This window comes from Diorhabda carinulata, chromosome 2 (assembly GCF_026250575.1).
Source record: "Diorhabda carinulata isolate Delta chromosome 2, icDioCari1.1, whole genome shotgun sequence".
In the NCBI taxonomy this organism is placed as follows: domain Eukaryota; kingdom Metazoa; phylum Arthropoda; class Insecta; order Coleoptera; family Chrysomelidae; genus Diorhabda; species Diorhabda carinulata.
Window position 1 is genome coordinate 30,221,843 of NC_079461.1, and position 16,468 is coordinate 30,238,310.

The 16,468-nt window shown below is 30.4% G+C and overlaps 1 protein-coding gene across 2 annotated transcripts; it reads left to right on the forward strand.

The window, feature by feature from the left end:
- The first annotated feature begins 212 nt into the window (after nucleotides 1-212).
- LOC130903544 (calcium uptake protein 1 homolog, mitochondrial) lies at nucleotides 213-15,970 on the forward strand. Of its 2 annotated transcripts, none has more exons than XM_057815697.1 (9): nucleotides 213-712; nucleotides 966-1,113; nucleotides 3,335-3,500; nucleotides 6,327-6,364; nucleotides 10,545-10,659; nucleotides 10,725-10,885; nucleotides 11,903-12,144; nucleotides 13,426-13,643; nucleotides 15,225-15,970. In XM_057815697.1, exons 1-9 carry the CDS (start codon nucleotides 474-476, stop codon nucleotides 15,386-15,388), a joined length of 1,491 nt encoding a protein of 496 aa, XP_057671680.1. In that variant the 5' UTR covers nucleotides 213-473; the 3' UTR covers nucleotides 15,389-15,970. The 2 variants fall into 2 exon arrangements, with proteins under 2 accessions (XP_057671680.1, XP_057671681.1); XM_057815698.1 differs by lacking the exon at nucleotides 3,335-3,500 and adding an exon at nucleotides 2,437-2,596 and having other exon boundaries at nucleotides 216-712.
- The last annotated feature ends 498 nt before the right edge of the window (nucleotides 15,971-16,468 follow it).

Here is a 16,468-nt window from a genome sequence, read left to right on the forward strand (position 1 = left end):
AGTGACGATGAACCTTTATCTATAAAACTGCAAAAAGCAGTTCGACTGAAGCTTTGTTACATAGAAAAGCAAAAATCCTATACAAAATTCATTTATATATTTTCTAGTTATCGTAAAAGATTTATCAATCCTCTCATTACTCAAATGCATCAAAAATGCTTAAACAAGACGCATTGGTAAGCTTGGCTGATGACAATATTTTTCTAGACCGCATTAGATGACATTTGGCATTTAAAACTTTAAAGGTTGAACTTTGAGTAAAAATACTGCAATTTTGAAAGAAACATAGAAGTTTTAGTTAAAAAATGAATAGTAGTTGAACAATATCTTCTTTAGAGCGCACCAAATACAATAAAAGGATTCCAACATATAAAACCTAGCTCTGTTATGATGTGAGAAAAATTGTGATCAGGATATCTTCATATAGTATTTATTTTCTATTTTTAAATTGTTATACTTTTCAATCTTATAAAATGAGTTATTTGCAAGTATTGGCTCGATATGCAATAACAGGATACCGATCCTATTCTATACACACCATTCGTAATGCTCCCAAAACAATAGCTGTAATTAGAATACATGACTTCAAATATAATCAACATAGAAATTACAAAAATTTTGGACACAAGCGTGAAAAAGAACCATTAATAAGCAAGATTTACTACACATTCTTGTTTACTGCTTTTTTAATACCTTCTGTAAACTGGGGATGGTACGTAAAACTTTTAGTATAAGGTACATGCAAAAATATATATTCTCATTTCAATAGATCACAATAAATATTCTTCTAACGGATAGGCCTGGTAAATGCAATAGAAATAGTTCTATGTTTCATTTTAGTTATATCCAGAAACTTAATTATCACAATGTAATTGAAAAATATAATACTGTATCATTTCCAAATCCATTTTTTCATAAGATGATCAAAATTTGTAATTTAGTACCATAACGGACGTTTTTTTAAGGTTAAAGAAATTGTTCTCTGTTAAAGCAGACAGTGAAAATATAGGTGAAGGCATTGAGCATCCAAGAGAGGCTCTTGAAGAATCAATAGAAGATGAATCTAAGAAGAAAAAACACCGTAGAGAAAAAATTGGATTCAGAGATAGAAAAGTAAGATTTTTTTAGTACTTTCCGAGAATTCAACTTATAATGTTACAATTGAATGCAATATTTGATTTTATTATATATCTAGTTTTAAATTAGTTTCAATCAACAACAGAATATTGAAGTTGATATAATATGCAATATCGTAATGTTTTTCTAAAGATATTTGAATTGTAATTGAACATCCACTTTAATGGGAAATAATTCTTTCCAAATCATTAAAATTTTTGTATGTGAATAACTGGAGAATTCATTGAATTTTTGAATTTTGTAACTTTGTTCCTTAACTAGGTCACTACTCAGGGTTATCAATGTCACTTATATTCACAAAACATTGAATCAATTTTTTAGATATAAAAAGTGTGTGACCTACATAACATATTAAGTCTTTATATGTTCACTATGTATTAATAACTAACAGTTTTAATATGATATTTGAAAGGAAGTAAAATTATCATTCCTTTTCAATAATTGGATTGATAATTATTCATTTCAATTTAGAATTGAATTAATTTACATATTAATCTTTAAAACTTATTTAAATGTTATCAGAAGAAACTGAATTTTGTTTGAATTTTCCCATTAAATAATGAACTGTTAAATGCCAAGGGCTTGATATTATAAACTGAATGGTCTTTCTTGGAGGGAGAAAATATTCGATTCAATTTTCATTTTTCATATAAAATATGATGTTGACCTTTAGCAAAAGGGTTGACTATACTTGCAATGTTAAGAGTTGACAACATTGGTTACTTGTAATTAATATTTCAAAAAGTCTCTTTTTCATAAAAAAGTCTTGTAAATATTGTATTGTTCAAATACAGGGTGTCTAGACACTTTCCTGTTAAACACAACTTACAAATACTAGATATGATTTTATGTCTATCTAACCTAATTTACAATTAATCCAAACTTCTCTTAAAAGAACTAGCACTTTTGAGGATGATGCTGTTATAATTTTTTTAAGTATACCTAAAAAACCCCTGCCTACAAACTTCAAATCATTAATCATCAATAATCATTAATCTTTGTGTACTAGTTTTTAAAATTTCGTATAAAGACTAGAATGATTTAATCAAATGTGTACTTTACTTAAAAATATATTTTGTTTTCTTCCAAATGGCTCATTGACCCTTATATATATTTTTATATTTTATGCCTCAGAAAGAATGGTTTTAGAAAAATCGTTTTCCTAAAAATCCAAAATCCTCAGTGCTTTTAAATCTTATGAATAATTTTTTGATCTATTATTCCTGTTTAGCGATACAACTAATGTTAACCAAAGTGAACAATAGTTTTGATTTATTTACTTACCTTTTCAACAACTAGATTATCGAATATGAAAACAGAATGCGAGCATATTCAACACCCGACAAGATTTTTAGATATTTTGCCACAGTTAAGATTATGTACAGTGATGTATCAGAAGTATATATGACACCAGATGATTTTTTAAGGGCCATTACACCCGGAATGAAACAACCTGATGGTAAATGTCATTGCGACTTTCATAGTACTGCTGCTTGGTGTTGGATTATTGTACTAATATGACAATTTTGAATGGTGCAATGGCATTTTATACTAACGTACTATATGTATATCACTTTAATAAAACTAAAAATAATCTTTCAGATTGTCAAAAGGAATAAAAGTTGTAAAGTTTTATTCTTTGAATATTTTAGTTTCAATTGATTTTTTCCAATTTTTTAATTGTGTATTGTTTTTGTTTCTACTTTCATTTTATGTAAATGTATTTTGGGGAGTTGTGTCCTTTATAGGAAGTATGTACTTTTAGTTAATATTCAATTACCCTTAAAAAGTGCTTGGATATAAAAGATGGTGAACATTTTTGTAAATAAAAGTTATTAAGTATTTAAATTCAGTATTTGGATATCATGTATGTCGGAGGTGAATGTTATTTATTTATGTTGTTATATATTGTTTTGCAAAGTTTTGCACATTACACTGAGACATAGAGAATATTTATGTTTAATTACTAGAGTCGTAAATGAGGATAATAGTGAATTCATATTTTCCAGATGTATCAAGGACTTTAATGCATGCGCTTACATATAACAATATGTAACATAAACAAATAATATTGAATATAAGTTAATATATAAGATTTTTCTATTTCCAACTAAAACGTACCAATGTATTTTGCTGTATAATTATATTTAATCAATATTAAATTATGCATATTTTTTAACACGCATGTGCAAAATAGATAATTGAATACGAAAATCGAATAAGACACTACTCTACACCAGACAAAGTTTTTCGTTACTTTGCGACTCTGCAAATCCCAGGACCTACAATAGATCAACACGAAATTTATATGACACCTGATGACTTCTTGAGATCCATGACACCAGGTTTAAAACAACCTGACGGTTAGTTTAAATTATAATTTTGTTATAAATTATGTGTAAATCACATTTGAAATATCTTTTAGTTTAAAGATGCCTCACATATCATGGAGTTTCAATGATTAAGTTTAAATTTATACACAACTTCACAGTTGCAGTTTGGAAATGTGTGTGCTGTGGTCTCTTATCCTTAACTATCTCTACTCTTTGCTAAAACATACACTCCCCAGTGAAATTATTACGGTTTCTTAATGAAAAAAATATTCCAATAAATTTAAACAAAAAATTACTGTATGGAGAAGGATTTAAAATACAAATAAAAAATAAATGTATTGTAGGAAATACAGAAATACAGTAAAAGTTCAACGAGTCTCAAGAGATTGCTCATGAAATTTTTTAGACAAATTTAACGATGTTCATATCAATTAAGTTTAGTGCAGTTAACTGACCACACCAATGCTAGGACTTCAATCTCTTCATTGAGAATTGGTATTTATTAAATGAAGAGAAAATTATCTATTATAAAAGGAGAGAAAGATTCTAATATGTCAAGATCACATAAATTTGTCTTGAATTGCATCAGTTACACATTTAAGGAACTGATTTATTCTTGGAACTTTATTAATGCTCTAGATATCGATAATTGTGCCACTTGTTTGAGTGAGAAGCTATTTCCAATCAAGGCAGTACCCGCAGCACATTCTTTGGGGGTAAGATTTATTTTTGAGAACGTTAGGGGTCGTTTTAAACTTATACAGTTATGTCACGTTTTTTTGCTAATCTTAAAATAATAATCTAAAATTCTTCCATTAAAAGCTTTAATCTAATAATTTATATGTTTATTTTGCTGGGGAGTGTATTTTGTATTTTTTAATGGTTTCTAATAATTATTTCAACAATCAACTTGAACTTTAAAATGTTAAAATTTCTTTAAACTAGAAGATTCCTAAAAAACTTATATAATTATTTGACAGGGTTGCCAGTTTTACTTCTATTCATATTTAGTAGTTCGAATTTCGGAAATATATCTAAACAAAAGTTGAGAGAAAATAAATTTGTAACATTATGCAAACTAAATTAAATTTTTTCAATTTTGATCACTTTGTAATTAAAGTAATATTCACGTCAAGTAGATTTTTTCATGCAGTTGTATATTGATATAATTATTTGGCAGCCCTGTGATCACTTTTTTTTTCAGTAGACAGTTTCCACCTATTTTTTTAATTACCAATCATGAATTTTTGGTAGAATCCCTTTTATTTTGTTCTATATAAATTGCCACAATGTATTTTATCAGTAGGTATCTTTTTATTCTTTAGAATATATTAGAAACGTTGAAATAATAAGGATTAATCCATCAAAATATTCCACGAAGATATTATTCATACATTTATTGCAGTTTCTTAAATGCATTTTCTGATTTAGCATACATATAAATCCTCCAGGATCAATACTGGCTTCCAGGAGATTAGATATTAGCTACTATAGGTTTCTTGTTCGAAGCAATCCTTCCTTATGCTTGTAATTGGAAAGGATATATAATTAGCCGAACTGAAGTCTTCGTCCTGCTATTATAATCTACACCGTTAGTTTCTGCTAGACCTGAATTGACCTGAAATTCTTTCTTTTCGGATCATTTTCCTACAAGAAAGGCTTTGGGTTTATAAAATATGTCCATACTCCTTTCCTGACAAGTTGTGTCAAATATATTTTTATTTACTCTCTTTTAAGATGTAGATAATTATTTAACAATTTCGATAAGATTGTTATTTATAAGAAAAACATCAATATGAGATAAAATTTAATTTTATTATAAGTTTCATTATTGAAAAGACGAGAATAGTCCTATTTCTCCATGGAAATTAAGCTAATATAATTTTGGACTAAATTTGTCTGTTATAAAAAATATTTTTACCTTTTTTCACAGTTAATTATAATTTTAACTAAAAATTATATGAATAATAACAAGCGAATTTCAAAAGATGTTTAAATAATATATGCTTTTTTATTATCATTATTCAACGTTTCTACATCTTTGTACAGCTTTGGTAGTACCTCAATATAATGAAAAAAAAAATGGTGTCGTTTGAATAGCTTCTGGTTTTGGACTATCTTTTTGTTTGTGCTTGCTTACTGATAACATTGTGAGGATGTTAAGCCATGTGCTGAAGCTCTAAAACTTTGTTTAACATTTTGTTTAAGAAAATAAACATTTTCAAGTGTCTCATGAAAACTTTATAGTTTTTTATGCCACTTGCTGGTTGTTTATGTTCTAGATCAGGAGAAGCATGATTTTTGACACAAATGCCTCTAAGATAAAGACAAATAAGTCTTACATAGCTACTGAGAAAAAAATGTTTTTAGAGAATGTGTAAAAATTTCCACCTATTTATCGGAAATCTTTTTTTTTAATAACAATTGGAAAAGATTTTATGTAATGATATTTGGAAGGTTAAGGAATATCACAATGAATCCTCTTTTCCTCCAGAAAGGACACAATATTGAGGCAAGTGAGAAGTTAAAGAAGAACAGCCTCTCAAAAATTGATATTGTTTCTGTTGTATTAAAGCTAATTGTCAGATGGCTCTTTTCATATAATCAAATACGTTCATCTGCTTGGATTTATTTTTATATGTGAACAAAGTTTTAGAGTATGATCTTTGCATGGTTTATGCTGTTTTGCTTCTTCTACTTTATAAGATGTTGAATGTTGTTCTTGAAAGAATAACAACAATTGTAGTGACTTGATTGTTATGAGCCAAGTTATGCATTTCCTTCACGAACATTCATTCAACACCCATACATATTTAACAATATATATATTCACATAAATGGTTCACATGTTTTTAGGGTTGGGCTTAGATCAGTATAGAAGATATGATCCAAAAGTAAGTACGAACTATTATGTTAGTACATATTTTCAAAATAAAAAATCTTAGGAATTTTCAGAACTGATTCATACCCGTTTTCAAATTTTATTTTCTGGTTTCGAAACTCTCCTCCTACCTGTTATAACTTTCCAATATGTAAATAAAGTTTTGTTATTTATTTCAGCACGGTGTACAGGTAATTATTATCTGTCGGATGTTTTTGTGCATGTTCTTTTTTCATTATTTTCGTCGACTTTTTTCTGTTTATGTGATTTTTGATTATATGATAATTAAAAAAGAGAAAAACAAACACTTCTCATGAGATTGCTAACTTTTGAATGTAGTTATCAATCCAACACTATTTGAAGGTATTATTTTGTCGGAATCTTTCCTACATTGCTTCCAAAATATTGTAAATTCACCATAAATTGAATGTATAGCTCATTCGCACTTAGCGTAATTCAATCAGTATATTATCCATTGGGTTTGACGCTTTTTCGAGATGAATTGTTTTCTCTCTAGTGCTATTTTATAATTTTTTTTTTCGAATATAGTTACCTCTTCCTCTTTTATAATCCTTCTCTTGACATATTTGGTAGTAACTAGTCTGAATACCACGAGAAGGTACAGAGACTGGAATACGTGCAACCGGGGTCATGAGTTCATGCCCAACAGCTGCTCTAGAAGTGATTCTAAATCTTCCACCTGTCCACATAATACTAGAAAGCGGGACGTAAAAAACGTCACCCAAAATGTTCAGAGATGGAATTAACAAAGAAAAATCGTCCTTAAAAATTATCAAACCTGGGACATGTCTCAGGATGAAATATACCAAAAAAATGTAGCTTTGAGAAAAAATTCACATCAATACTAAGGTGTGAAAGTGAATGGGTTGAAAATATCATGAAAGAAATACCATCAAATAATACATGGAGGGTACTTAAGTAGCAGACAGAACTGGAAAGCGTGGGCAACAAATCAAGCAATGTTATAGAATCCACACTAGTTTGGAATGTCTGGGAAAGAGCTAGGCAAGAAAAATAAAATTACCGTAGAATAGATTTCGGAAGAGAAACGAAATTGCTGACAGATTGGTTAAAGTAAGGACAGACAAACCTTTCATAAGACCTGAAACCCTTCTGTGGTATCAGCTACTGAACAATAGAACAAGCATTCAAAAAGAAGATAGATAGGAGTAAAACCAATTACTGAGATAAGCTACAGGAGCAAATATTCCCGGGAAACTATTACCAGAGTAGATCTGCTGAATGTATCAACCTAACTAAGAAAAACCTATTAATACTACTAGGAGTTCTATTAGTGTACTGTCCACTCAGTAGACACCTAAAAACACTAGACTTAGCAGATAATGCGGCGTGCAAATTTTATTAGACAGAGGACAAAACCTCTATCCACATTCTCTCGAAGTGTGAGATACTACGGAACTCCAGAGCACTTCAACTGGGAGCATATGAAATATAAGACTGAGATATCTGGAAGCTACAACAATACCACATTCTGAATTTTTTTTATAGGGCTGGGATTAACAGATCAGCTGTAATCAATGGGTTTTCTAGTATCGCACCAAGAAAGGGGGACCAATAGATCCTTTGGACCGCAAATTCACTTTTATAATTTATAATTGAAAGCTTTATATTTTTTATTTAAACTTGATATACTTTTCATGTATTTTCATGACTTTTTCAAAGTCTGCTTCAATTGTTTTGTTCTGAAGCTTTATCAGTCCTTCTTGTCTACCTCATGCTTTAGCTCTTTCGTACTCTTGTACTCTGTTAATGTTTTATTTTTTCCATAGTTTTCTTATTCCTCTTATCACTCCTATTGGTTGCGTTAAAATGAGTTGCATTATTTCATTTTCAAATTTAAAAATGACATAAACAGAAAATCGCAATTTTGTTGGCATGCATTCCATTACCTACAATTGGCTTTTATAATTGGCTGAAACTTTTTGCCTAAAAAATTATAAAATTTGATGTTTTTTTCGCGAGATTAGAGTTTTAGTAAGTTTGAGATGTTTTGAAAAGAATGTGATTTTTTTTAACAAAAATCGTCGTCATATGTAGTTAGTGTTAACAAACTTTTTTTAATCTATATTTTTCTTTAAAATTTCTGAACAACAAATTTCTAAAAAAATAAATGTTTCTATAACATTCAGACAATTGTATCTGTAGGAATCTGCAATTTTCTTAAATTATTTTTCAATCACACTCGTGAGCAAAAAAATCGTTTCAAGTTATACGCTTGCCGACAAAAGTTTCTAGCAAAAAATCTGCAGCTTCCATTTTTTTACTGACTTTAGCATCCCAAAGCTATTAGCCTTAGCTTTATAATGTTATTAAGATATTTTTTGGCAAAGAAAAAAAATCAAACCAAAAGAAATCTTAAACTATGAAAAAAGGTTGTAGTTAACAGAAAAGAAAATATAAGCTCAAATTCGTCAAAATAGTTGTTTATTTTAAATTAACCTATCAATATTTAGTGTTCGATGCTATCCCATTCTACAGTGAACGCTTTTTTAAGTTCAGATTTCGTGGCTGGCGCAAAATTTGGCTGGATAATGTCGAAGAGGATCTTCGGGAGCTAGGTGTGAAGGGGTGGAGACGCCAAGAGTTTTACTGCGATGACTGGTGGAAGAGGCCAAAGTTCTTTGAGGGCCGTAGTGCCAGTGGTAGTAGTAGTAGCAAGTTTTGTAGCCCGAACTTTTCTCTCAAGGTCATCCCATATATGCTCGTTAGTCTTGGCTACGGGCTGGCCAATCCTTAGCAGCAATTTAAACATGTAAATACTGCCGTACGGAACCTTCAAAATGTAGACGAGCATTGTCCTTCATTAGTTTCAAGTTTTCGCTGATTGAACTAGCGAAGGGAACGACGTGATCCCCTAAACTTTCTTCTATGTATCTGTTTGACGTTAATCCTCTTGCTGTACCGCCAGTTTCAATAAAAACCTACTCGGTTTTTGTTTCCATTAAAATACTCAAACCATTTAGGAAACTCTTTCAATAGCCACTTTTATGCAACACTTTATTCATTCAGGTCTTCTGTTTTCTATCGCTATCATGCCGGCACAATCTGCTTTCTTATGAGAAGAGAACGGACTCCTATTAAGTCCGTCAGTCCAATTAACGTGCTCTCTGGAAAATCGTAGGCGGGCTGCTTGGTTGGCTGAGGTTAATTTAGAGCCAGTAGATGGCCTTTTTGGCTCAAGGTTAGTTGCTTTTACTCCTCTTCTGACTGTCCAGCTTCTTACAGCCACTCCTCTTGTTTCTCTGAGCTCTTGTTGGGCTTGAACACAAGTGAGGGCCCGATTTCTCAGCGATATGGAACCGCGTCTTTGATGAAGTTACCAGTCTCTTAGTATGGTCGGTAAACCGCAGACTGACTTATGTTCACCGCACTGGCCACTTCTCCCTGACTCTGGTCTTATCATATAGGGTGACAGCTTGAGCAACTTCATCACTAGTTGGCTCAGGTAGAATTCTTGTTTGTTGTTAACTAAGATGTGTATCGGTTGACGTTGACCTAACTGATAGTGGTCGGTTAAGTGAATAACCTTTTATAAAGGTCAGTTACCTCTCACCATTGAAAACAAGCATAAAAAGAGTGGTTACCGATCATAACATATTGTTGGACGTGAGATTAAGAAACATTACAATAATTCATATAAATTTGAAGCTATGAGCTTCAAGATTTTACTAAGAAAAATATAATTTCGTGTTCAGTTTTTTTGTGACTTGCGATTGCAGGAATTGCCTGATTCGATTTTTTTATGGTTGTCTGCCGCTCTTTTCGATTACCGAATTATTATCAACGTTAGATATTTTAATTGTTGGTGTATTGATAGTATATAGTTTGTACGAATATCATCAATGTTTCCAAAAATTCCAACTTAACTCTAAATACTAAGTTGAAATTTCTGGAACCGTTGGCAATATTCATGCTGAACAAACTGTTTATGCTACCACTACACCATCACTAACAATTACACTGTCTGACGCGCGTTTCGATAACCAAGTTATCGTCTTCAGAGACTGCCAGATAAAAGCGCGTCAGACAGTGTAATTGTTAGTGTTGGAGTAGTGGTAGCGTAAACAGTATATTCAGCAGTTTTTCGTTTAACAACGACTAGTAATAAAATGATATTTTATTATTACTCATTATCCATATTTTATAAATAGACAGTACATCAAAAATTAGAACTCACGTTGGATGAGGACAGCATCTTCTTCAAATTAGGAAGCTCTGGTTTAATAACCTTCTCGGATTATATTTTCCTGCTAACTGTATTATCCAGTAAGTCACTTTTTTTAGCATTATCGAAATATTCTAGCATTATAAATTGTTATTTACATTTTAAGCATCTCGACGCCATTTTGAAATCGCTTTTCGAATGTTCGATCTCAATGGTGATGGAGATGTAGATTGTGAAGAATTTGAAAAAGTTGCGACACTTATTAGACAACAGACTAGCATTGGATCAAGGCATAGAGACCACGCCAATACAGGAAATACTTTTAAGGTAATTTATTTTTACCTTATTCTTATAAGTAACCTTTTTGATTATACAGACCTCAAAGGTTTATTGTAATTCTTTCTTTTTCTACATTCTAATGCTTCGCCTATATTATTGCAACTTTTGAATAGGGCACTTTCATTTTTTTTTTTTAAATTCAAATGTTTAACTACTTAAGAAAACGATTTTCATTGGTTTTCACTTGTGACGTCATAGGTTTAATAAAAACATTAAGCAATTGTCTGCTTGATGATCACGAGGTTATCGTTGGCGGTAACGTAGCGTGTGGTATTATAATACATTTTTTGAACTCAATTACCATTAAATATTAAAAGAAATTTGAATCTTATTTATATTAAAATGAACCTGGCAACAAAAATAATTACATCTCGCAGGAATTTCAAAACAACCAACACTTTCAAACCATTTTTGTTGTATATTCGAATTTCTTGACATCATAAAAAAACTTTATCGGGTGTTTTCATTGTGATATTTTTACATCCTGGGACAAAATACGATTTATATACCATTTTTCACCATTTTCATATAAATATTGATCAACGAATTAAAAAACAATTATAATGAAGGTTGTATATAAACTATCAAAAACAATTTTGTTCTGCAAGTACCCTATTCTACACCCTATAACACTTTATTAATTGTTTCTTTTTAAATTTCTTATACCGTTGAACTTGCTGTGAAGTGCTTCACATAAGTATATAATATATATATATATATATATATATATATATATATATATATATATATATATATATATATATATATATATATATATATATATATATATATATATATATATATATATATATATATGTTGAGGCTCCTTTCTTCGACCCATAATGTTCGTTTTTAATTTTTTCTATCATTTCCAATCATTCATAGCTTTTCATTACTACAGTTTAGATATTGTTAAAATTTCCTCTTGTTATAATTTGAATGTAAATATAAAAAATAATTTTCAACTTTCTAGTTAATTGTTCAGTATATAAAAATATTTTTTAGGGTGTTAATTCTGCGTTAACTACCTATTTCTTCGGTCCCAATTTGAAACAAAAGCTGACCATCGAGAAGTTTTTGGATTTTCAAGAAAAATTACAAAGAGAAATTTTAAGTTTGGAATTCCAAAGGAAAAATCCTGACGAGAACGGTAATATATCTGAAGCCGATTTTACCGAACTTCTTCTTGCTTATGCAGGTTATCCTCAAAAAAAGAAGGCTAGAATGTTGAAGCGAGTTAAGAAAACGTAAGTTTCACATTGAACCCCCAGTATTTTGCCAACAAAAAACTTCAAAATTCAAAAATATGATAAATTGAGCATTTTTTTACAAAATAATGGAGTTATATGTGGAGTTGAATTCAATGAAGAAAGTGAACATTACACTGTAATAAATACTGTAAGGATGAATAAAAACAAAATTATTTCTCAATGGGATTATCAAAAAAGAAATTGATAAATTTAGAATCTGAACTTGTTCACAATCTGTATACTAGAGAAGGAGAAAATGACAGGTATTCAATAGGAATATCTTTTACCTACATTAACAAAACAAAAGAAACTTCGAGAAAAGTTTTGTTTCCATGAGAAATAGTTAGATTCTTGAAAGAAGATGTGTTTTCACTGAGATTGGAACAATGAGATTTCAAATAGAAACAATGTTTATTCTCAATGTGGATTAGATAATGTTCTTAATAATAAAGTGACTATGTTTACATACCAGGAAAAAATTTCAAAATGTTGAAGTTATTCCACAATACATTACTGACACACTGTAATTTTTTTCTTATTTAATCTATTTTTAACGGTGGGGTAGATTTATACACAATGTTTTTTATTAACTTACCCAATTTATTTATACACTTACACTAAATACACTAAACTATTAACTAATCACTAAAACTTATTACTAAACTTTTATTTAATTCTTATACATATTAATTTATTTAAATACATCGTTTACTGGTCTATTCCGCTGATAAACAAACGCATATTTATATACAACGGATTTCTCGATAATTCGAGTTCTAGAATGTAAATAAATAAATACCTCACTAAAAATTGATTCTATAAAAACGGCAATAACATTCTGTAAATAAATTCTATTAACATAATGGAACAGGACCGGCGTCACGATCTACGTCAATGTCAAAAAATTGCCACCGTACGTAAATGGTCCTTACGAGAATTCCGCTTCCGCCAAACTTTAGATTCTATTACTATGTAGAAGAGAACCGGCATCACGATCTAAGTCAATATCAAGAAATTGCCGCCGAACATAAACGGTCCTTACAAGAATTCTCGCTTCTAGTTTCTACTAACATAATAATGCAGAACCGGCATCACGATCTAAGTCAGTAGACGAGTTTAACAATACTGATACCGAAGTTGCAAAAAATTCACACATATATTAATAAATAGACCCAATGTCTTTTAAAAAAGCAATGGGATGAAATGCTACTTTGATTTTATAAATATGTAACTTATTTTTGAAAAAATAAGTTAATTTTAGTTGTTGATTTCTTGTAGATTTAGAGATCATGGTCAGGGAATATCAAGGCAGGATTATTTGAATTTTTTCCATTTCTTGAACAACATTAATGATGTCGATACAGCTTTGACTTTTTACCATATTGCTGGAGCTTCAATCGATCAGCAAACTTTAAAACATGTAGCCAAAACGGTGGCCCATGTCGATCTCAGCGATCATGTGATACACGTTGTTTTTACGATTTTTGATGAAAACCGTAAGTATATGTTTAATTTTTCCATATTTTGAAGCCAAATTTTTTTTCTGGTTTCAAATTACGTTTTACGCAGTCGTTATACTTCACTAAACGTTAAATAACTATTTAGAATGGTTATTTTTATATCATGTTAATTTAAATAATATTACAATCATAATTTACCATCTAAACCGTATTTTGGTTACACAATAAATAGATAAACACTCAATATATTTTCAGTATCTGAAGATGTTAACGGTGATTTCGAAATGTGATGGGACATTGTAATTTGTGATTTAGTGATAATAATCAGTTAGAGAATCAATGTTATTACTTTTATTCGGGATATGATATATTTGCAATGACTATACTTTAAATTAGCTCTAAAAAATCATTAAAAATTGATTTAAAAACTACAATGAATCAGATATTTAGTCGGCTTAAGTCGCAAACCACGTAACTTCGTTTTTTTTCTTATATCAACAATTTGATACTATTAGATACATAATTTCTGAACAGAAAACAATTTAAAGGTCTTTTTTATGTAAAAAGCAAGTACAAGAGAGTAAACTCTTGTCCACTCGAGTAATTCGAGTCGTGCCTGCCGCGTGAAGATGCCTCTGTATATTGATCTTGAAATTCTATAGGTTGTAGAGCTCGGAAAAGACATCCCTTGTTAGCTGATTCCACAGGATTGCACTTCTACAAAGAAACGAGTCCCGAAAAATTGAAGTTCTGGGCGTTTGTAGGGGAACTTTGTGTTCATGAACCACGTCTGCCTGTCGAGAAGATCTCGCAAAAACTGCTCTAGGTGGGATTAGCGTGGTAGTATCGGTAACACAGAGTCAGATCGGCGACCTTTCTTCTATGATCTAAGCTGTCCAAGCTCTGCTCCAGGACCAAATCCGTAGCCGCCAAAAATTGTAAAAATATTAGCCTGGGTCTTTGCTGCATTAAACTCAATCAGATTGTTTCCATCCCATTCCAGAATGTTTTCAAGATAATTTTTGATGGTGGTGATTTGTTGCTGTCTACGGATTTGGGTGTTAGCAGAGTTTATTGTAGTGACAAGAAGCATTCCTGGGGAACACCAGCGTTGACCTCAAACCTTTCTGAGATATGTTCATCGATAGCAACCTGGATGGATGAGTCATGGAGAAAGTTACTAAGCCAGTCGATAAGAGAGGACGACAAACCGTACGATCTTAATTTATTTAGTTGTCATGTCAAACTCTGTCAAAAGCCTTCGATATGTCAAGTGCTCTGGATTTCCCATATTTCTCTATAGCTTCAGTCCATACGTTAGTGACGTAGGCGGTCTACGGTTGATTTATGTTTACGGAAGCTGTATTGATGATAGCAGATTTAAAATAAATAGAAAACGTTGCAACTCTACATCCTCATTTTTTTGAATGTTAACCACAATCCGTATTACTCACTTATTCTGTTTTTCTGAAGTTTTTTGTGTCTATTGTAAAATTTGGTACTATGGAGTTAAGAGGTTTGCGATTTAAGCCATCGATAGTTTTTGATTTGTAATTATTGCAAAATTGATTCAAGAAATTATTTTAAAATTAATTTTTATTTATTCTTATTTTGTAGAGGATGGACAATTAAGTAACAAGGAATTTATTGCAGTTATGAAAAATAGACTGTTAAGAGGACTCGAAAAGCCGAAGGATACAGGTTTTGTCAAATTTATGCAATCAGTTATAAAATGTGCCAAGGAAACAAAGCCAGCTCTTTTGGATATTTCAAGTTACTAATAAATCAATTAGCTTTATTTTGATAAAATAATATATTAGATGTGGCAATAAAGTATTGAGTTTTAGTTATGAATTTTGTTTACTAGGCAAAATATAGTTTGATATATTTCGTTTTGACTTGCGATAATTAGAGAGGCATATTGAAGAACTAAACGTATTAAAGAAACTTTTCTATTTTTTAATCTAATTTGATTTTAACATTAAATTTGATACTTTCTTTTGTAATTGTAATGTTATTCGACCAAGAAAAAACAATAAAATTCAATTTGGGAAGAGTGGATTTCATTTTCCGAATATGTTTATTGAATATCATCAAAGGTTTCTTTAATTATTAATCATAATTTATGATTTCAAGTCAAGTCAAGTTCAAGTCGAAAAGGAATATATTTAAACAGTTTTTTCATTTTTTTGATGTTAAATTTATTAGTTATATAGTGCAAAAAATATGTATAAGAACTGAACAAGGATCTTTTCGTCGTTTAAAAATATTTATTGAAATGATCTTGCATTCTAGCTTTAAAGTTTAGTACGTGATTTTATTCTTGTTCATAAATTGATAATAATTATAAATATATAAATATGTATCAAGTTTTTATATCCCTATTAGACAAGACAAGACAAATCGAAAAACATCCACCGAAATGTTCTTGCGCTACTTTTCATATTTAATAATTGCAAAAGTACTAAAACTATCGAATTATAAGAAAAACAAATCATTCATTTCACCATAACGCACCGTAAATGTGAGATAGATATTGAATTGAATCACGACTGACTACAGAAAGGATCCCGTTCAATCATTATGGAAAATTGAGTTGAGAAAGCTAATTAAAAGTGTTAAAAGGCACGAAACCTCAAACCCCGTCAACACTACCACTGAAGTGTGAAAAAGAAACCTGGAAGGAATGGATTTGGTTTTGGCCAATTGCTCTGAAACTTGGTCCAATGATAGTTCAAAGTTAGAGATTAAAAATCTCACTGGGTCGTCAATGGAATAGGTAAAGTAACTTCATAAACAATCATCAGTCAATTAAGGTAAGATAAAATAGTCCCGGCCACTTAAGACAATGCTAACCTTTC

Bases quoted from the DNA above. Each gene is read 5' to 3' on its own strand.
- LOC130903544 (XM_057815697.1), top strand. From the start codon at position 474: ATGAGTTATTTGCAAGTATTGGCTCGATATGCAATAACAGGATACCGA. The intron at 1,114-3,334 runs GTAAGATTTTTT...TGTGCAAAATAG, and splicing joins TTGGATTCAGAGATAGAAAA to ATAATTGAATACGAAAATCG. The intron at 6,365-10,544 runs GTAAGTACGAAC...TTTTATAAATAG, and splicing joins ATAGAAGATATGATCCAAAA to ACAGTACATCAAAAATTAGA.